This window comes from Procambarus clarkii, chromosome 49 (assembly GCF_040958095.1).
Source record: "Procambarus clarkii isolate CNS0578487 chromosome 49, FALCON_Pclarkii_2.0, whole genome shotgun sequence".
Lineage (NCBI taxonomy): Eukaryota > Metazoa > Arthropoda > Malacostraca > Decapoda > Cambaridae > Procambarus > Procambarus clarkii.
This window is the reverse complement of record NC_091198.1, coordinates 35,223,262-35,244,450: the sequence shown is the minus strand read 5'-3', so window position 1 is coordinate 35,244,450 and position 21,189 is coordinate 35,223,262. Positions and strand designations below refer to the sequence as shown.

Sequence of the window (21,189 nt, the reverse complement as noted above, 5' to 3'; positions counted from 1 at the left end):
CATGAAGCTCCCTTGACCCGATCCCCAGAGGCCAATGCCAACAAAAAAAAAAAAAGTCTTTTGAAGAAACAATCCTGAACTGATGGGGCCACTACAAACCGAGGGGAAGAGAGATATGAGAGCATCCTGTCCAACAACCGGGATGGTTAAGGCGGCGCATGAGCAGGCCGGAGGTGAAACGCCCGAGACAGCTTGCAAAATGGCGCAGAAGTAACATCGATGCAACAGCTGAACCGGGGTGAAGAGGTACAGGTAACTGCATCTTGACCAGTCCTGGTGAAAAGCACCGTCCCCGACGACCTCGCAGACAGGGAAGGGTGCCACATATACAGGAGACGCTTTGACCACGCTGACACGAAGAGGTCCACCTCCGGGAGTCCATACGTCCGGCAGAGCCAATTAAATGAGTTGGCATCATCCATTCATTCTGTGGACATATGAATGAACTGAGACAGGCCATCCTCCAAGACATTGATCCCCCCCCCCCCCAGAACGTGAGCTGCCAGGAGATCCAAACCCTGAGAACTCAGCAGACGAGTCACCCCGAAGCGACCAGCCCCAAAGAACCAAGGACAGCATCGAACCCCTATGGGTCAGGCAATGAACCACTGGGAAGCAGTCCGAATGGAGTCTGATCATGGATCCGCGAGTGACCCAAACCCTCCGAAACGACACCCAAACTGCCGTGAACTCCCGCACCATGCTGTGGGCCTCACAGCAGGACGAATCCCACTACCCTTGGCTGGCCTGGTGAGCACTGGTCACAAAGCCCCAGCCAACAGACGATGCATCCGTGAACACATCAAGTGAGGGCTTGGGTAGGCGTCAAAGCCTTGAACCCCGAAAAAACCCAAAGAGGAAGCCAGCGACGCAACAGCCGATGCAAGGCGCCTGGAGGCCGAACCCAGCGATCACATGAGAGGCGGAAGGGACATCCCCGAAGGAACTGGAACAGCTGACAAAGCCAAACCCGACCCGGCGGGTAGACTATCACGGCAAAGTTCAAATCCTTGAGCAACCGCCAAGTGACCTGTGAGCCCCCCAGAAACAAGCGAAGGCGGGAGCGCAGCCGAAGCAGAGACTCTGGAGGGAGAGACAAGGAAGCGGTCCAAGAGTCCCATACAAGACCCAACCAAGGTCCGAACCTGAGAGGGAACCAGATGGGACTTCCGCTAGTTCACCAGAAACCCAAACCCGGCAAGCTGGGAAAGAACTAAATCCCTGGTGAGCAGACAAGCGGACTGGCTGGGAGCCCAAACCAGCCAGTCGTCGAGGTAGGCCAGCACAAGAACACCTAACAGACACAGATGGGCCACCACAACCTGGGTGAGGCATGTGAACACGCAAGGTGCCAGGTTCTACCCGAATGGGAGACAATGAAAGCAGTAACTGAGACGCCCCACAACAAAACCGAGCCAGTCCCTGAACCCCGGATGAATCGGGGCGTGCCAATATGCTATATCTACGAACGCCCTGAGGTGTGCTGCGCACCACTGACCTAGTGCCTCAGAATGTGTTGCACAGTGCAGTGGTTAACTATCAGTTGTACATCCTCTACACAAAGGTGCCACCAGCCGCAAACTAGCACTTTGCTACCAGCACTTGTTACCAACTTGTCTTGACACCTGTAGTGACGTCATCACCGCCAGGCTATATAAAGGGCACTGCCACCCTGGGGAGACAGTCTCTCACTTAGCACTCTTGGATCATAACAGCCTCCCACAACCTTCGTCTGCTAACAGCCTACATCATGTGTCGAATGTTGTGGTGGTATGATGGATGTCGTCAGCTCACCAGTATTCTCTTGTATTGTATTATATTCAGACTTTCATTTACTTATTTCGTGTGTTCTGTAATGATCGCAAAGTCATATTCTCAGGTGCCATTTCTGTTCTTTAATATTACAGTACATTATTTAAATTATCAGATTATCATTATTTAAATTTATCAGATGGTTTTCTTTTGTTTCTACCCGTGACTTACACGCTGCAAGGGCCAAAGCAGCATTTTTTTTTATCTGGGTGATGGAGAGCCACACCACCTTGGCTCAGTATTGCTGCATTACTACATTTAGAGCGCCTGGTAGCTGAGTGGACAGCACTCAGGACTCCTAATCCTGGGGACCAAGGTTTGATCCCCGGCAATGGCGTAGTAAAATGGACAGAGTTTTTTCACCCTGATGCCCCCTGTTACCTAGCAGTAAATAGGTACCTGGGAGTTAGACAGTGGTTATGGGCTGCTTGCTCTCACTAACACACGCACACGAACAACATAGACTGTATAGAGGTGTCTAGAGATGAAGTGGAAAATATGCTAAAGGAACTAAGTAAGAATAAAGCAGTTGGTCCAGATGGAGTTTCACCATGGGTTCTGAGAGAATGTGCATCTGAGCTCAGCATTCCACTTCACCTGATCTTTCAGGCATCACTGTGTACAGGAATCATAGCAGACGTGTGGAAACAGGCTAACATAGTTCCAATCTACAAGAGTGGCAGCAGGGAAGACCCCCTCAATTATAGACCTGTATCATTGACAAGTGTAATAGTGAAAGTATTGGAAAAACTAATCAAAACTAAATGGGTAGAACACCTGGAGAGAAAGGATATAATATCAGACAGACAGTATGGTTTTCGATCTGGAAGATCCTGTGTATCGAATTGATCGAGCCACAGAGATATTACAGGAAAGAGAGAGAGATGGTTGGGTTGACTGCATCTATCTGGACCTAAAAAAGGCTTTCGACAGAGTTCCACATAAGAGGTTGTTCTGGAAACTGGAAACTATTGGAGGGGTGACAGGTAAGCTTCTAACATGGATGAAAAATTTTCTGACTGATAGAAAAATGAGGGCAGTGATCAGAGGCAATGTATCGGACTGGAGAAATGTCACAAGTGGAGTACCACAGGGTTCAGTTCTTGCACCAGTGATGTTTATTGTCTACATAAATGATCTACCAGTTGGTATACAGAATTATATTAACATGTTTGCTGATGATGCTAAGATAATAGGAAGGATAAGAAATTTAGATGATTGTCATGCCCTTCAAAATGACCTGGAGAAAATAAGTATATGGAGCACCACTTGGCAAATGGAATTTAATGTAAATAAATGTAATGTTATGGAATGTGGAATAGGAGAACATAGACCCCACACAATCTATATATTATGTGAGAAATCTTTATGGAATTCTGATAAAGAAATAGATCTAGGGGTGGTTCTAGACAGAAAACTATCACCTGAGGACCACATAAAGAATATTGTGCGAGGAGCCTATGCCACGCTTTCTAACTTCAGAATTGCTTTTAAATACAGTGGAACCTCTATTAATGAGTGGCTCTATTAACGAGTTTTTCCAGTAACGAGCAAGCCACTCGCAGCAAATTTGTCTCTATTGACGAGCTCGCCTCTATTAACGAGTGAAACCACATGGCGCTTCCTAGCGTCTCGCGGACGCCTCCGACGCCAGTGTTGTTGTTGTATCTCACACAACAAGCATCCCTCTGGATTTATTTGAGCTTTTCTTTGGGTTTTTAGTGGTTTTGCGACTACAATTTGTAACACACGATGTCTCCAAAAAACCTGCTTGCTAAAGATAGTGTTGTCAAGAGGAAGAAAGACACAATTACTGTGGATTTAAAGAAGGAAATTATAGCAAAGCATGAGTGTGGTGTCTGTGTGATTGATCTCACAAGGAAGTATGGCAGGTCCTCATCAACAATTTACACCATTAGTTAGGGAATGAGGAGGTAAGGGAGGATGCTGCCTCTTCCACTGAGATCAGGGAAGTGTTTGGAATGTTTGAAAAGGTGAACGCATTCTTGGAAAAGCTGCCCTGATAAAGCAGTGACAACCCGGTGTGTGAAAATGTTTAATTAATTTATCACTTTGTGATAACACTTTATGAAAGTGTTATCACTTTCGCAGGTATATGTCGCTTGAACGTAACACACTTTTTTCTCTTGAATGCACCCAAACACCGCACTCAAGCGTCATTTGAGCAAATATTTCTATAAAATCCAATTCTTATCCGATCGACTTGGGGATTGTATACATGTTTGCCATGAAATTTCCGTTTTCTTTAATAACCACATTGCCTATTTGAGAAAACGGCATTGTATTGTATCTTCGTGGTAAGACTATTATATTGTTGACACAACAAGTGTAATCAACGTAGTTTTTTATTTGGTGCTGGTCTAACGCATCCTTGTGTGACATTTGAAATGAAATTTGGGTGAAATTCCCAAGAAGAGAGAGTCCGCCTGACTCAGAGGTGGATTCTCCTTCCACACCATAACCCCTCTCATCCTTCCCACCTCCCCATCATCTCCCTCAAGCCAGCAACTACTCTTCATAAGGTAAAGTAAATATTAAAACACTACAACAAAACATTTATATTTACATGTGCAGTATTATATTTACATAAAAAAAAGTCATACAAGTATGGATGTTTTTGGGAGTGGAACGGATTAAATTTATTTCCTTTATTTTAAATGGGGAAATTTGTTTCCAAAGACGAGTTTTCCAGGTAACGAGCTCGGTGCCAGAACGGATTAAACTCGTTAATAGAGGTTCCACTGTACATGGATGGCGATATACTAAAGAAATTGTTCATGACTTTTGTTAGGCCAAAGCTGGAATATGCAGCTGTTGTGTGGTGCCCATATCTTAAGAAGCACATCAACAAACTGGAAGAGGTGCAAAGACATGCTACTAAGTGGCTCCCAGAACTGAAGAGCAAGAGCTACGAGGAGAGGTTAGAGGCATTAAATATGCCAAAATTAGAAGACAGAAGAAAAAAAAGAGGTGATATGATCACTACATACAAAATAGTAACAGGAATTGATAAAATCGATCGGTAAGATTTCCTGAGACCTGGAACTTCAAGAACAAGAGGTCATAGATTTAAACTAGCTAAACAGAGATGCCAAAGAAATATAAGAAAATTCACTTTCACAAACAGAGTGGTAGATGGTTGGAACAAGTTAGGTGAGAATGTGGTGGAGGCCACGACTGTCAGTAGTTTCAAAGCGTTATATGACAAAGAGTGCTGGGAAGATGGGACACCACGAGCGTAGCTCTTATCCTGTAACTACACTTAGGTAATTACACACAGTGGTCTGATAGCTAGGTCTGGTAGGATCTGGTAGTTGAGCAGACAGCATAAAGGACTCGTAATTCTGTGGCCCGGGTTCGATTCCCAGACCAGGTAGAAACAAGTGGGCAAAGTTTCTTTTACCCAGATGTCTCTGTTACCTAGCAGTAAATAGGTACCTGGGAGTTAGACAGCTGTTACGGAGCTGCTTCCTGGGTGTGTGTGGTGGGGGGGTGGGGGGGGGTTAAGAAAAAAATTTATTAGTTAGTAGTTAGTAACAGTTGATTGACAATTGAGAGGCGGGCCAAAAGAGCAGAGCTCAACCCCTGCAAGCACAACTAGATGAATACATTACGTAACAATGTGTATGCTGTAGAACACAGGCAAGAGAGATACATTATAATTTACACCTGCAAAATATGTTTTTATTTTTCCAAATCTGCAAAGGAAATAAAATCAAATGCTACCATGGGGTATGGCAGGATGTGCAAAATAGCCCCATGAAAAGTAGAAGTGCAAGAGGTACACAGAGAGAACTCCTATCAATATCAAAGGTCATTTAGCTGACAGTAATTTATCAAAATTAATAAATGACGTTCCTCAGGGATAAAAAACCAGCGTTGAATGTAATGAAAAGCCATTTTCTGGGTGAGCCCCGGAGTCTCCCTGGAGCTTATCGGACTAATGTATGTTAAATTAGAACGGGACATTAACTAAGGAGTTCAGACCTACTAGGGACCAGCGCCAGAACCTGGCCCCTTCAGAGAGGTTTCAGGGAGCAATGGCCCTGGAAAACCCCTTTGTGGTTGGGGTTTCCTTATCTGCCATCGACTGGGGCCAGGCACCCAGAAAGGTAGGCATGACAAAACAAATCCCACATGGTAAAAAACTAAAACAAAAAAACGAACAGAGAGGTAGAAACTCCCTACAATCCCAAGAAAACAAGCAAATAAGCAAACATCACACTTTACTGCCGCGCCGATTGTCCGCGCAGCCCTCCCTGCCCCGAGAGGAGGAGGGGGGAGCCCCGGACCTACCGCGCCGGCTGCCAAGCTTCAGTTCGGAAGCTAAGCTTCAACCAACGCGAAAAAATCGCCGACCGGTGGGAGGGAGGGTTGCTAGGGAGCCTCCGGGGCTCACCCAGAAAATGGTGTTTCATTACATTCAACGCTGGTTTTCTGTGGGGAGCTCCTATGGCTCCCTGGAACTTCACACCCAAAGAGAAGGAAAAAAAAGGGCTAACCCGGGAGGCGGCCACCACAAACTCCGCAACGCGAAGCCGAGACAACAGGATGCAACCTGCGACCCAAGGCAACAAGAACGCACAGGAGCAGATGTGCATAAAGAATGGGCGGCCAAGAACCTGTGCGACCCTCAATTCCCTGCGCCCAAAATGAGCCCTAGACGTCACCAACACAGCAGCAAAAGCTGCAAACGTCCGAACAGCACGGGCGCAAAGACAGACCACAGGCTGGAAGATTGAAAAACTCTGTGGACGACCCGAGAGACCCGAGCCCTGAAACAGGAAACGAGGGGAACCTGATAAAACCAAAGTGCATCCCCAGACACGGTACGCAGGTAACAGCAAAAAGCGCAACCGGACAACACAGGACGCACCCCCGGCCAAACCAATCAAGCATCAATAACCCAAGAACCCCTCCGGAAACCAGCCGTCTCAATCGTTGCCAGGACCGAGAAAGGCTGCACACGTACAATCTACCGCCAGTACCAAGGAGCAGAAACCTGAACCAAGGGGCTAACAGAAACTGAGGAGAAGAGGAAGGCACCCTACTCAAGGACCAGGACGGCGCAGGCGACGCATAAGCAGGCCAGAGGTGAAACAAAACACGAGAAAGCGTACGAAACGGGGCAGATGTGACGTCCACCCCGAACGCAAGCCGGAGCGGCTCCGATAGCACCGCATAAAACGAGGCAACAGTAAGAAAACATCCAATAACTGGAGTCCAGAAAACTCCAAGAAACGACACGACAACCCGATGCGAAAGAGAAGACAACGTACAAAGAGCAAGAAAAAGTGCATAGAAACATCAGGAACGTCATACTGTTGCCAAGATGAAGCTCGCAGGTGGGACACCGTCAACAAGGCCACCTGAACACCACAGAGATGGTGATACCCGTGTCAAAATACCAGACGCGAAGAGCCGAGGAGAAGGCCGAACCAATCACATACAAGTCCGATCCGACCTGCCGAAAGAGGCGGAGCCGCGGGAAAATGCCCCGGGTTCAGACACCTATCAAGCAGCGTCTGAAAAGAAGCTGGGCCAGCCACCAAGGAACCATAAGGACTGCTCTCGTGGGAATGGGCTGCAACCGAGCCAGAACCCGAAGCAACAGCTGGACCGGGAGAAGAGGAACAGGTACCCCCACCTCTACCAGACCTGCCGAAAAGCATCCAACGTGAACGCCTCGCAGGTGGGTAAGGGCGCCACATAAAACGGGCGACGCCTAGACCACGCTGATTCGAAGAATGTCCATGGCCAGAAGTCCATACGTCCGGCGTAGCCAATGAAACGAATCGGCGACGACTGGCCAATCCGCGAACAGGGGAATGAACCGAGACAGCTGTCCGCCAGGACGCAGGACACACCCCGGACAAACTCACGGTTAGCCAAACCCCGAGAATCCAGCAAACGAGCCACTACAAGGAACCAACCCCAAAGGTCAACACCTAAGAGAAACCCTGTGGTTCCGGCAAGAACCGCCAGAGAACAGTCCGAATGGAACTGAATGGTAGAGCACCGAGTGACCCAAATCCTCCGAAGTGCAAACCGGACAGCCACAAACTCCTGAACCATGCTGCGAATCCGACGGACGGACAGACTCCACCGTCCCCGGCCGACCTGGTGAGCACTGGTCACAAAGCCCCAGCCGAGAGATGACCCGTCCGTGAACACATCGAGCGAAGGCTCGGGGAGGTGCCAAGGCACAGAATCCCGAAAACCCAAAAGAGGAAGCTGGTGACGCAGCACCAACACAAAATCCCCAGAGGAACGAACCCAACGATTGCAAGAGGCGGAAGGGGAGTCTCCGAAGGAACCAAACAGACGCCGAAGCCAAACCCGACCCCGCGGGCAGACCAGCACGTCAAAGTTCAGACTCCCGCACAACAGCTCGAGCAACCCGGGACCCCACATGCACAGCCGAAGGCGGGAACACAGCCGCAGTAACATTTCTGGAGGGAAAGACAAGGAGTGGCCCAATAGTCCTAATCAAGGCCCAGGTCCGAATCCGGGACGGAAACAGATGGAATGGCCTCCAGATCACCAGGAAACCAAACCCGGCGATCTGGAAAGAACCACACCCCTGGACAGCAGATAAGCGGACCGACTGGGAGCCCACACCAGCCAGTCGTCGAGGAAGGCCAGACACCGAATCTCAAGCAGACTCAGACAGGGCACCAAGATCCGGTAAAGATGCAAAAAATACACCCAGTGCCAATAATTGACCTGGAGGTCCAGGGCCACCATCCAGGCACCCGGTCCCAAGAGAAGTCAGACAGGAAACAACAGTCCTCCGAGGAGGGCATAAAAACCAGGGCGCAGACTGAAGAAGTCCAGAAGAACCGCAGATTCGAAGGCCCATGTCTGCAAAGAGCAGACGGGAACCCCAGAAGTATGGGGCGGATCAACCACGCCCAATGCAGCCCACCAAGATGACATGACGAACCACAAGGAAAGAAGCCCACCCCGCCAGCTCTGAACCCCCCAAAGGAGGAGAAGCCGTCCACCGCTGCCACCAGAGGCCGGAAGACAACCAAAAGCGCCCACCAACAGCAGGACCATACGAGAGTCAACAGAGCAAGCTGCTCCCCCAGTGCCCCATCAACAGAGAAGGGAACAGAGCCTCTTCCGAAAGAAAAAGTACACATACACATATATGCATATCACGTATATACACATACACACAACATATGTGACACAGGCTAACATAGTTCCAATCTACAAAAGTGGCAGCAGGGAAGACCCCCTCAATTATAGACCTGTATCATTGACAAGTGTAATAGTGAAAGTATTGGAAAAACTAATCAAAACTAAATGGGTAGAACACCTAGAGAGAAATGATATAATATCAGACAGACAGTATGGTTTTCGATCTGGAAGATCCTGTGTATCGAATTTACTCAGTTTCTATGATCGAGCCACAGAGATATTACAGGAAAGAGATGGTTGGGTTGACTGCATCTATCTGGACCTAAAAAAGGCTTTCGACAGAGTTCCACATAAGAGGTTGTTCTGGAAACTGGAAAATATTGGAGGGGTGACAGGTAAGCTTCTATCATGGATGAAAAATTTTCTGACTGATAGAAAAATGAGGGCAGTAATCAGAGGCAATGTATCAGAATGGAGAAATGTCACAAGTGGAGTACCACAGGGTTCAGTTCTTGCACCAGTGATGTTTATTGTGTACATAAATGATCTACCAGTTGGTATACAGAATTATATGAACATGTTTGCTGATGATGCTAAGATAATAGGAAGGATAAGAAATTTAGATGACTGTCATGCCCTTCAAGAAGACCTGGACAAAATAAGTATATGGAGCACCACTTGGCAAATGGAATTTAATGTTAATAAATGTCATGTTATGGAATGTGGAATAGGAGAACATAGACCCCACACAACCTATATATTATGTGAGAAATCTTTAAAGAATTCTGATAAAGAAAGAGATCTAGGAGTGGTTCTAGATAGAAAACTATCACCTGAGGACCACATAAAGAATATTGTGCAAGGAGCCTATGCTATGCTTTCTAACTTCAGAATTGCATTTAAATACATGGATGGCGATATACTAAAGAAATTGTTCATGACTTTTGTTAGGCCAAAGCTAGAATATGCAGCTGTTGTGTGGTGCCCATATCTTAAGAAGCACATCAACAAACTGGAAAAGGTGCAAAGACATGCTACTAAGTGGCTCCCAGAACTGAAGGGCAAGAGCTACGAGGAGAGGTTAGAGGCATTAAATATGCCAAAACTAGAAGACAGAAGAAAAAGAGGTGATATGATCACTACATACAAAATAGTTACAGGAATTGATATAATCGACAGGGAAGACTTCCTGAGACCTGGAATTTCAAGAACAAGAGGTCATAGATTTAAACTAGCTAAACACAGATGCCGAAGAAATATAAGAAAATTCACCTTCGCAAATAGAGTGGTAGACGGTTGGAACAAGTTAAGTGAGAAGGTGGTGGAGGCCAAGACCGTCAGTAGTTTCAAAGCGTTATATGACAAAGAGTGCTGGGAAGACGGGACACCACGAGCGTAGCTCTCATCCTGTAACTACACTTAGGTAATTACACACGTGCGTATGCACATACACATGTGCACACACACACAGTGTACACATGTACATGCGTACATACACTTGAAAAGAAAATTACAAGCCGCCAACCAGTGGGCAGAGCACACGCCGGCCAGGCAAAGAAGGCACAAAACTGCATCAAAAGGCCCACCTCGACAAAACCTCAAAGCTCCAGCACGACCACAACACTTGCCAAGACCCAAAAAGATCAGTCTGCAAGCCAGGAAAACCCTGGAACTCCAGAAGGCAGAAACGGAGTCACACACGAGGAAACAAAGCCCCCAGAACCCACAAAGGGGCCCAAGAGGAAGAAACTTCCGGAACGAAACCAAAGAACCCAAAGGAACCCGGAATCGAACCAGGGGGAGGCCAAACCACCACATTTTGCCAGTGGAGAAACACCACAGAAAGGCAAAGCACAGCCCCCAGACAGAACCCCCTGGGAAAACTGGTCATAACAGACCAAAAACCGAGGGACAAGGTTTAGGAACAAGCATAACAGCCAGGAACACAGCCCAAACCCAAAGGCCCAGACCCAAAACAGATAAAATGGAAAACCCGGTGTAAAATCAACACTCAAACGTTCCCAGAGGAACAGGAAACGGGCAGAAAATACCAGAAAAGCAAAGAAACGACAACAGGAGAATAAAACCCCCTGAAAAAAGGCGAAAACTCACCCAAGATGCTCGCTCGCACACCTAGTCGCATGTAAACAAACCGCAATGCCGCCCCAGTGGCCACGCCGGGAAACCGGCAGACAAAAATGGCCACCAGAACAGACGGCTGTGACTGACGCTAAAGATACAAAAACACGCCAGCAAAAGTGGGAAGCAAGCAGACTGGATAGGCGAAAAATACCGCCCAAAAGCAGAAAACGCAGACAGGGGCAAACCGCCCCAGAACTGCTAGCAGGCATCCCCCACAGCCCCGGGAACCAGCAACAGAGGCCCCGGGGCAGAGCCATCCTCCAAGCCCTCTGCCTTTAAAGAAAAACAAGAGTCCATCAGAAATGCAGCAAGAAAGAGCCGCTGGTAAGACCCAGAAGCCTTGGCAGGAGGAACCGGCTCAAAAACCTCCATCCCCCAACCCGAACAGAGCAGCCCCCGAGAACCGCCAGAGTCTCGGCCCCAACTAAACCCCGCCCCGACCCCTAAACCCGCAGACGGTCTGGAGCCGAGAACAGGGAGGGAAAGGGACGAACAGCACCTAACCAAAACGGGGTGGCCTCGGGGCATCCGAGTGGGGAACCAACCTAGCATGTTGCAGCAACCTAACCTAGCTTGCAACACGGATGCCGCCTGTACTCTGAACAGTAATAACAACCGGAGAGTACTGGAGAACAAGCAGAGAAAATATCTCGCAAGACTCTGGGTCAAGGTGTCAGTGACCCAACAGGCAACATGACGGAGGTAAAAGTGGCGACTGTCACCCGGAGACAAGGGCACAGCAACCTACGATCCCGTACAAGACGGGATGGAACCCGGAAGACACATTAAATGGTCCCCCGAGCCCAGACAGGGGTTTCCAGGACCCGTAGGCTGACTGCTGCGGGAAGCCCGGGCAAGGTGTTGCTAAACCGGTAGGGGATAGCACTGAAAACCCCTGAGACGTGTACAATCACGGGGGTCTAGCAGAGGGCCGCCAAACACTACTAGTGAAACTATAGCCACACTGGGCAGACCCCACCAGGCAATTGAAAATAAAAACAAAAGAAAACCCCCGCAAAAGTACACCATCTCCAGAGGCAACAGGAACCGGTCGCCACTTAGGTGGCAGGCTATGCAACACCTTGACGCCCTAACCAGCACAATAACAATCCCTACCCAGGGCCAAACAAAGGCCCAAGCCCCAGCTGGCCCCAAGGGCGAGGCAAATGCCGAGCAGCAAGAACCTCGACGGGAATGGCTCCCGAACGCCCCAGGGAAGATAACCCTGTTACGCAAGGGCAGTACTCACAGGGCTGCATTAGGGAAGTCAGCCACTAAGCGCATGCAGCCCCGGCACTGATGAGGTACGCCTGGCCACCGCATAACACAACACACGGCAGTGAACGCCACACAAGGCAAACACCGCCAAGGAAACTGAGGCCAGAGAAGCGTCAATCCCGGTTGACATTAGCTTACGAACTGAAGATTGGCAGCCGGCGCGGTAGGTCCGGGGCTTCCCCCTCCCCCTCTCGGGGCAGGGAGGGCTGCGCGGACGATCAGTGCGGCAGTAAAGTGTGATGTTTGCTTGTTTCCTTGGGATTGTAGGAAGTTTCTACCTCTCTGTTCGATTTTTGTTTTAGTTTTTTACCATGTGGGGTTTGTTTTGTCATGCCTACCTTTCTGGGTGCCTGATCCCGGTCGATGGCAGATAAGGAAAACCCCAACTACAAGAGGGTTTTCCAGTGCCATTGCTCCCTGAAACCTCTCTGAAGGGGCCAGGCTCTGGTGCTGGTCCCTGGTAGGTCTGAACTCCTTAGCTAATGTCCTGGTCTAATATAACATACATTAGCCCGATAAGCTCCAGGGAGCTGTAGGGGCTCCCCACAGAAAACATTACTAACCTGTCTTGCTACTTGAAGAAGCAAGTAGTCCAAGTTATGTTTTGCTTGGCTGTCAACGTCTCTATCTCGGGATTTCTTGCTTCTACTAGAGATGTTAATATTGTTCTTGAAACAATGATCTAAGTTATCACAGTTAAAGGACCCAACGTTGGTTTCAAGCTCATTTATGGACGCTGTTGTTCCCATTGTCTGATCCTCTACATCCTCCATTTCAGGAACAACCTGGAACAACTGTGCAGTTTGGTTTTTGTATAAACCTTTTATAGTATTTCATTAAAATATAATAAAAATATCTTATGTCAGTCTTAAGTAAAATGATTACAGTAAAAATATTTAAGGAGTCTGATATGTATGCCACTAAATACTTAACCCCTAAGTTGCGCAACACATCATATGATGGGTTGAGTGACTTGCTATAAAATGCGCATCCCATCATATGATGTATTGGAGTACTACGCAAGATTTAAATGGCCCGCAGATACAAGGGGTTCACCTCACTTTCATCAGGGCTCATATAAACAGACGCCATTTTTTTTTAAAATCGTGGGCCAAATTCCCGGGTGTGAGGGCCTCAGTATTGAGTGAGCCACTAAGCCTGACGCACGCAGCATGAGCTCACAGCACTTCTATTCAGCTTGTGACCACAGCATCGCCTAAAAATACCATAATATACATGTTCATGCTATTATTTAGCGATGATATTATTACAGAAGACCTGTGATAAAAATGACTAGAATTCTGATAATAGCAGGATTGTTGTGATAATTAGCACTGTAGTGGGAAGAGTAATCTTGGTGGGGAGGGAGGTAGCATTGTCTGCTGACTGTGTGGCCACCTTTTACTGTCTGGACTCACTATACCAGCTTAGTTGTTCGCTATGGTAAACAAAACATGCAGATACTTATATATAGCGTCTGTATATAAAAGCAAAAACAGTATGGTGGGAGGAGAATGTTGGTGAGTCAGGTGAGGTGAGGGAGGGAGGGAGCACTCAGCATACCAACTTAGTGGTTTGTTATGGTGAACACAAATGTAGATACTTATATATAACGTGTATATACAGTGTAATAACAGCAAAAAGAATGTGTGGTAGAAGTCATTTTGGTGATGGGTGTGGCAACATCTGCATGATTTGTCATGTTGGTAGGGGTGGCCACTATGCTCTTTGGGCATTATACCGGCTTAGCTGAACAGTTATGGTGAACAAAACATTTAGATACTTACATATAACGTCTGTATATAGTGAATAAAAGCAAAAACAGTATTGTGGGAGGAGAATGTGGGTGAGTCAGGTGCGTTGAGGGAGGGAGGAAGTAGCAGCCAGTGGCGGGCTGCTTGTAAAAGCACCTTCATCACCTTCAGTGATTAAGTGCTTAATTGCACACTAGTTTCTTTATCAGCTACCTCACCCTGTCAGAGTAAATGAGACAAATGTATGTGAATGCATGTGTGTGTGTGTGTGTATATATGTATGTATATGTGTGTGTGTGTATGTATATGTATGGGTATAAAGTATATATGGAAGCTGATCAGAATTACATTTCACCTTTGTGAATGTACATTAATGACACTATGTAAAAGACACATCTAACACTTTATGTAGGGCATACGTAAATCTGTGTATCTATGTATTTACGTATGTAGGTTAGCTTAGCATTTTAAAAGCACCGAATCACCTTCTGTGGTTGAGTGTTCAATAAACCCTTGAACTATATGTTTAACACTTCTCTAACCCTGTCCATGGAGGACTGAAGAAAATGTATATATGCTGGTTAGCATTGTAAATGTGTGGCCACGTCTGTGGTAGAAAATAAAAAAAAAAAAAAAAAAAAAAAAACTGCCACTCAGCATGCCAACTTAGTGGTTCGTTATGGTGAACACGAATGTAGATACTTATATATATGGTCTGTATATAGTGAATAAAAACAAAAACAGTATGGTGGGAGGAGAATGTGGGCGAGTGAGGTGTTGAGGGAGTGAGTGGCAGCGAGTGGCTGGCTGGTGTGTGGCGGTCACTCCTTGTTGCTTTTTTTTTTTTTTTTTTTTTTTTTTTGAGATATATACAAGAGTTGTTACATTCTTGTACAGCCACTAGTACGCGTAGCGTTTCGGGCAAGTCCCTGGAATACGATCCCCTGCCGCTAAGAATCGTTTTTTCATCCAAGTACACATTTTACTGTTGCGTTAAACAGAGGCTACAGTTAAGGAATTGCGCCCAGTAAATCCTCCCCGGCCAGGATACGAACCAATGACATAGCGCTCGCGGAACGCCAGGCGAGTGTCTTACCACTACACCACGGAGATTTTGACTCACAATAGCAACTTAGTGGTTTGTTATGGTGAACAAAACATGCAGATACTTATATATAACCTGTGTATATAGTGTAATAACCAACAAAGTATTTGTTCACTGTTTGATGAACATAATAATTGCATCAACAATATGTACACCATATTTTTGAATACAGCGATGATTCACTCATTTTATTATATAAATATATCACACTACATGCTATTGAATAATATTACAGCAAAAAAAACTATAAAAATCAATCAGAGACACTGAAATAATAAGGTAATTATCTCTTTGTGGCAACTCCGGCCTGACAGCTGGGAAGCAACAGACTGTCTGGGATGCACGCTGAGTCAGCGCCTGTTTTTTGCCAGACTTCCCTGCCCTATGGCGGGCAATATATGCCACTTAAGACTTTTTATTATTCTTCCCATGATCAGAGAACACAAATTAACAGTTTCAGAAGAAAATTTTTTTTTTTTTTTTTTTTTGGTATGCACCTGTGGGTGACAAATGCTAATTAGCCCTGAGCAACACAAGGGTTAATAAACTTGGTCACAAAATTGTGGAACAATCAACAGTACTGTATCTGCATAAGTAATGAAGTGAAGAGTAAATAAATATAAGAGTAAATATAAATATATAAAACCAGAATTGAATGTAACCAAAGACCAATTTCTTGGTGAGCCCCCAGTGGCTCCCTGAAGCTACTGTCACTGATGGTGTGCCAACTACTAGGTTGCATCATTTGCAGAGTTCTATAGGCCTACTGGAACCAGCACCAGAAGAACAAATCCACAAGCGCCGTGATGAGGATTCGAACCTACGTCTGGGATAATCCCAGACACGCCTTAGTCGACTGTGCCACGACATGGTCAAAAGAATGGCAACCGGGAGTGCTACTGCCCTCACACGGATCCTGTAGCCTCTCTGAGACACAAACCAGGGTTTTTACACAATTCCCCCATGCACCCGGGCGCTGTCAACAAGCTGTTCTACCTCTTCGCCACTACTTCAATACTCCCGGTTGCAATTCAAAAGAATTGCACTCCTGGTTATAATTCTTTTGACCATGTTGTGGAGTAGTCAACTAAGGCGCTTCTAGGATTAACCCAGATGTAGGTTTGAATCCTCATCACGGCCCTTGTGGATTTGTTCATTTGATGTATCATGCTATTGTGATTTCTGTGTGTACAGTACAAGAACATGGCCCCCCCTCACAGAGGTGCAAGAAGTGGTGGCATTTTTTCTATTTATGCCACCACCAGGGAAGGCATCCAAAAAGTCATGGAGTCAGCAAGACAAAACAGACCACTGCTGGCTTAAATAGAGACTGCCTCCATGGAAAATGCCAAAAGAACTCCCCCAACCATGTAAGCAAACGATCTCCAACTAGTGTAAGCTCATTCACCTCACCTAATCCACTCATTTGGGGAGAAGGAAGGCAGTTCACAGTCAACCAGCTACACCACCTTTAGGGAGGTTGTCAGGGAGCCACCGGGGCTCACCCAGAAAATGGGGTTTCATTGCATTCAATGATAGTTTTATGGGGAAAGTCCCCTTGTGGCTCCCTGCAGCTAACTACCGACGGAGAAGGACAACACATTGGCCCCTTACTAAGGAGGTGGGAGTACCTCAGATGTCTGGATGAAAAAGAAAAACTTGATAAGAGGTACAACCAAAGCCACACAAGGGCACCAAGGCCTAAGCACATTAACATCATACTTGGCCACGAGAACCCTTTTTGACCTCCAAAACACTCGTACCTTGGATCGATTCGAGGAACATTAGAGAACACTGTCAACAGAGCAGCATATATATTCAGACATCATGAGCATGAGTGCAGACCATAGGTTGGCTAGGCTAAATGACACTGTGGACAACCTGAGAAATGTGAGCCAAGGAACAGGGAACCAAGGTAACAGGATCTACCCATAAAGTGTTACCAAGGAAGAATTGATGGCCCGAAGGTAGCAGTGGAGATTCGCTAAAATACAAAACTCTCAATGCACCTCCTGCTGAACCACTCAAGCATCAATAACCCCTCTGGATGCCAACAGCTTGTTTTTTTTTGCACCCCCCCCCCCAAAAAAAAAACTGCGTTGAATGTAATGAAATGCCATTTTCTGGGTGAGTCTCGGAGGCTCCCCGGAGCTATCCAGGCTGATATAGATACCTTAACTATTTTGCATCAGTCGATGTGGGGTGGAGTTCTAGGCCTACCAGGGACCACGAGCCAGAACCCTTTTGGACCTCCAAAATACTGGTGCCTTGGACTGATTCGAGGAACATTAGAGAACACTGTCAACAGAGCAGCATATATATTCAGACATCATGAGCATGAGTGCAGACCACAGGCTGGCTAGGCTAAAGACACTGTAGATAACCAATCCCCAGCCACAATAAATCGAAGGAAATAGAGAAAAAAGCACCCTGCCACAGAGCAGGACGGCTCAGGTGGAGCACGACCACGCCAGAGGTGAACAAAGCCCGAGACAACCCGTGAACGGTGCAGAAGGAACAACAAAACGGGAGCAATCCGAACCGGCTCAGCCAGTGCCGCACAAGATAGGGCAATGGTATGCTGCCAGAAGACAGCCCTGAACCACCACTAGAGAAGGACAAGACCATGACAACAAAGAGAGCAGTACACCTACAAAGAGACAAGAAGAAAAAAAAGGACCGCCAGAAAACCTCATACCGCTGCCGAGACGAAGCACGCAGGTGGGACACATTCAAGAAGCCACCTGATCACCAAACAGATGGTGAAACACTCGAGTCAAAAGTACCGGACTAGAAAACTCTAGGAGAAGACCGAACCAGCCCCACCACAGATTGGACCGACTATGTAAAAGAGGCAGAGCCATGGGAAAACCCCTGGGCGCGGACACCGAGCAAGCCGTGCCAAAACCAAGGCTGTCAAAGAACCAAAAGGAACGTCTGCCAGGGAACCAGAAATCAGGGAAAGAACCAACCCGGCAAAGCAGAGGGCATGTGCCTCCCGGAGGCACTGGGAGGCACACGCCTCCTATCAAGGGTCCCCTTTCCCCCCCGGGACTCTTGAAGGAACAATAAGCCTGAGAACAAACAAGAAGCCGCTGCTTGCAGAAACTACCAACCACAAACTCCGCAAACAGCAAGGCAAAACCAGCGTTGAATGTAATGAAACACCATTTTCTGGGCGAGTCCAAGAAGCTCCCCAGAGCTTACTAGGCTGATATGCTAATGTTAGACTTTGGCATCAGTCATGTGTATGGAGTTCTTATGGGACTACCAGGGATCACGAGTCAGAACTTGGCCCCCTCTAGAGAGGCAAGGGGAGCAATGGCCTATAGAAACCCCCGTGTAATTGGAAGCATTCTATGTCTGCCATCGACCGGGTTAGGCATCCAGAAAGGTAGGCGTCCCAAAACAAACCCCTATTCTGGTGAAAATTGCAACCAAAAGCCGAACGAGTGGATAGAACTCTCCAAACAAAAACGAGGAAACTAGTAAGACGTCACTCGTCGTCGCGCCACTGTCTGCGCAGCCCCCCGCTCCCTGAGAGGGGGAAGGGGTAGCCCCAGACCTATCACGCCGGCAATCCACATCCCAGTTCTGAGGCTGGATGTCAAAATATGCAAAAAAAAAAAAAAAAAAAAAAAAAAAGACGACCGGAGGGAGGGAGGGATGCCGAATGCCTCCGGGACTCACCCAGAAAATGTTGCTTTATTACATTCAACGCTGGTTTTCTGGGGTGAGCCCCTACGGCTCCCCGGAGCTAACTACCCACAGAGGAAAAGAATAGGGACTTACCTGGGAGGCGGTTGCTGCTCACTCCTCAACCCGAAGTCGAGACAACTGGCTGTATCCACCGACCCAAAACGACACAGGCTCGACTGGGTCCAGGAACGTTTACTAGGCAACGAGCAGCCAGGACCCTGTTCGACAGCCAAAATCCCCGCGCCCGAATATCAGCCCAGTACATATTGCCAAAGACGGAGGCAAGAGCTGTGAACTTGCGGACTTCATGGGCACGGGGATAGACCGCAGGCTGGCTAGCCTTAACCCTTAAACTGCGCAACGCGCCTGCAGGCTCACGTCTGGTTTGCGCAACACGCCTCCGGGTATTTGTATTTTTCACGTTCCATTCAAAACTCCTGCGGCTACATGGGGTTCACATCAGCTTCCTCAGGGCTCTTGTAAACAGACACCATCTTTAAAAAAAATCGTGGTCCACATTCCAGGATTTGGGAGCCTCAGTAGTGTGTGAGCAACCAAGGCTGGCACTCGCAGCATGAGCGCACAGCACTGCTGTTCAGCGTGTGACCACAGCATCGCCTAATAATGTCAAAATATATATATAACTTGTATTATTTAGCTATGATAGTGTTAGAGAAGAGCCCGAGTGTGATAATGACTGGGTACAATGTTCAAATATCAGTGATTCAATGCTGTTCACGATGTTCACAGCGCTAGCCACAGCATTATTTCGTCTATCTAGGAATCTTCAAATGATTTCTTAGGTTCCTTTTCAAAATAAACGTGTTGTCAATTATTCATTTACAGGAATTAGTGAACAGGATTGTGATAATAGCAGGATTGAGGTTATAATTAGCGTTGTGCGTAGTATTGTGGAAGGAGGAATTTTGGTGAGGGAGGGAGGGCGAGAATTGAGGTAGCCTCATTGTGTGTGTGTGGCTGCCACTCTTGTTTTGCTCACCATACTAGCTTAGTGGTTCGCTATGGGCAAAACATATGTACATGGGTATATATAGTGTGTTTATATAGTGTAAGAACAGCAACAGGAGAATGTTGAGAGGAGCTATTTTCGTGAGGGAGGTGACGTAATCGTAGCGTCGTCTGCTGTGCGATTTTTCATGCAGTGTATGGTGGCCACTGTACTGCTTAGACACAATACCGACTTACTTGCAAAGTTCTGGTAAATAAAACATGTAGATAGGTATATAGAACATGTGTAATAAGAACTATAACAGTATGGTGGGAGGAGCAGTGTTGGCGAGTAAGATGTTGGAGTGAGGGAGACTGGCTGGGTGTGGCTGCTCTCACTCGAGGTATTCTGAATGTGTTCACGGCCAAATGCTCCTATTGGCCCATACAAGGCAGCTCCTATTGGCCCATACGAGGCAGCTGCTATTGGCATATACGAGGCAGCTGCTATTGACCCATATGAGGCAGCTCCTATTGGCATATACGAGGCAGCTGCTATTGGCCCATATGAGGCAGCTGCTATTGGCCCATACGAGGCAGCTCCTATTAGCCCATATGAGGCAGCTCCTATTGGCCCATACGAGGCAGCTCCTATTGGCCCATACGAGGCAGCTGCTATTGGCCCATACGAGGCAGCTGCTATTGGCCCATACGAGGCAGCTGCTATTGGCCCATACGAGGCAACTGCTATTGTTGGCCCTTACGAGGCAGCTGCTATTGTTGACTCATACGAGGCAGCTCCTATTGTTGGCCCATACGAGGCAGCTCCTATTGTTGGCCAATACGAGGCAGCTCCTATTGGCCCATACGAGGCAGCTGCTATTGGCCCATACGAGGCAGCTGCTATTGACCCATACAAAGCACCTGCTATTGGCCCATACGAAGCAGCTGCTACGCGATGTTCTGAATGTGTTGATGGTGACTGTATATTGTGTGTGATAGTGTATAGTGTGTAAATAGATTGTATATATACATAAATTAGCATGATATAGTAAATATGTGCTGCATATGTGTACACAAGTGTCATGCACGTAACACAGTGTCTTCGGACAGTACGGATGTTTTGTTGCCATAATACAGTGGAACCTCTATTAACGAGTTTTTCCAGTAACAAGCAAGCCACTCGCAGCAAATTTGTCTCTATTGACGAGCTCGCCTCTATTAACGAGTGAAACCACATGGCGCTTTCCTAGTGTCTCGCGGGTTCTCGCAAATTCTCGG

At 47.2% G+C, this 21,189-nt stretch overlaps 1 protein-coding gene across 1 annotated transcript in view; it reads right to left on the bottom strand.

Moving 5' to 3' along the window:
• LOC123763349 (uncharacterized) overlaps window positions 1-21,189 on the bottom strand; it is a gene marked incomplete in the record, with an annotated part of 345,009 nt that overhangs the window by 45,918 nt on the left and 277,902 nt on the right. Inside the window, 1 exon segment of the mRNA XM_069303180.1 lies at window positions 12,966-13,196. Coding sequence (XP_069159281.1) covers window positions 12,966-13,196 — 231 coding nt within the window.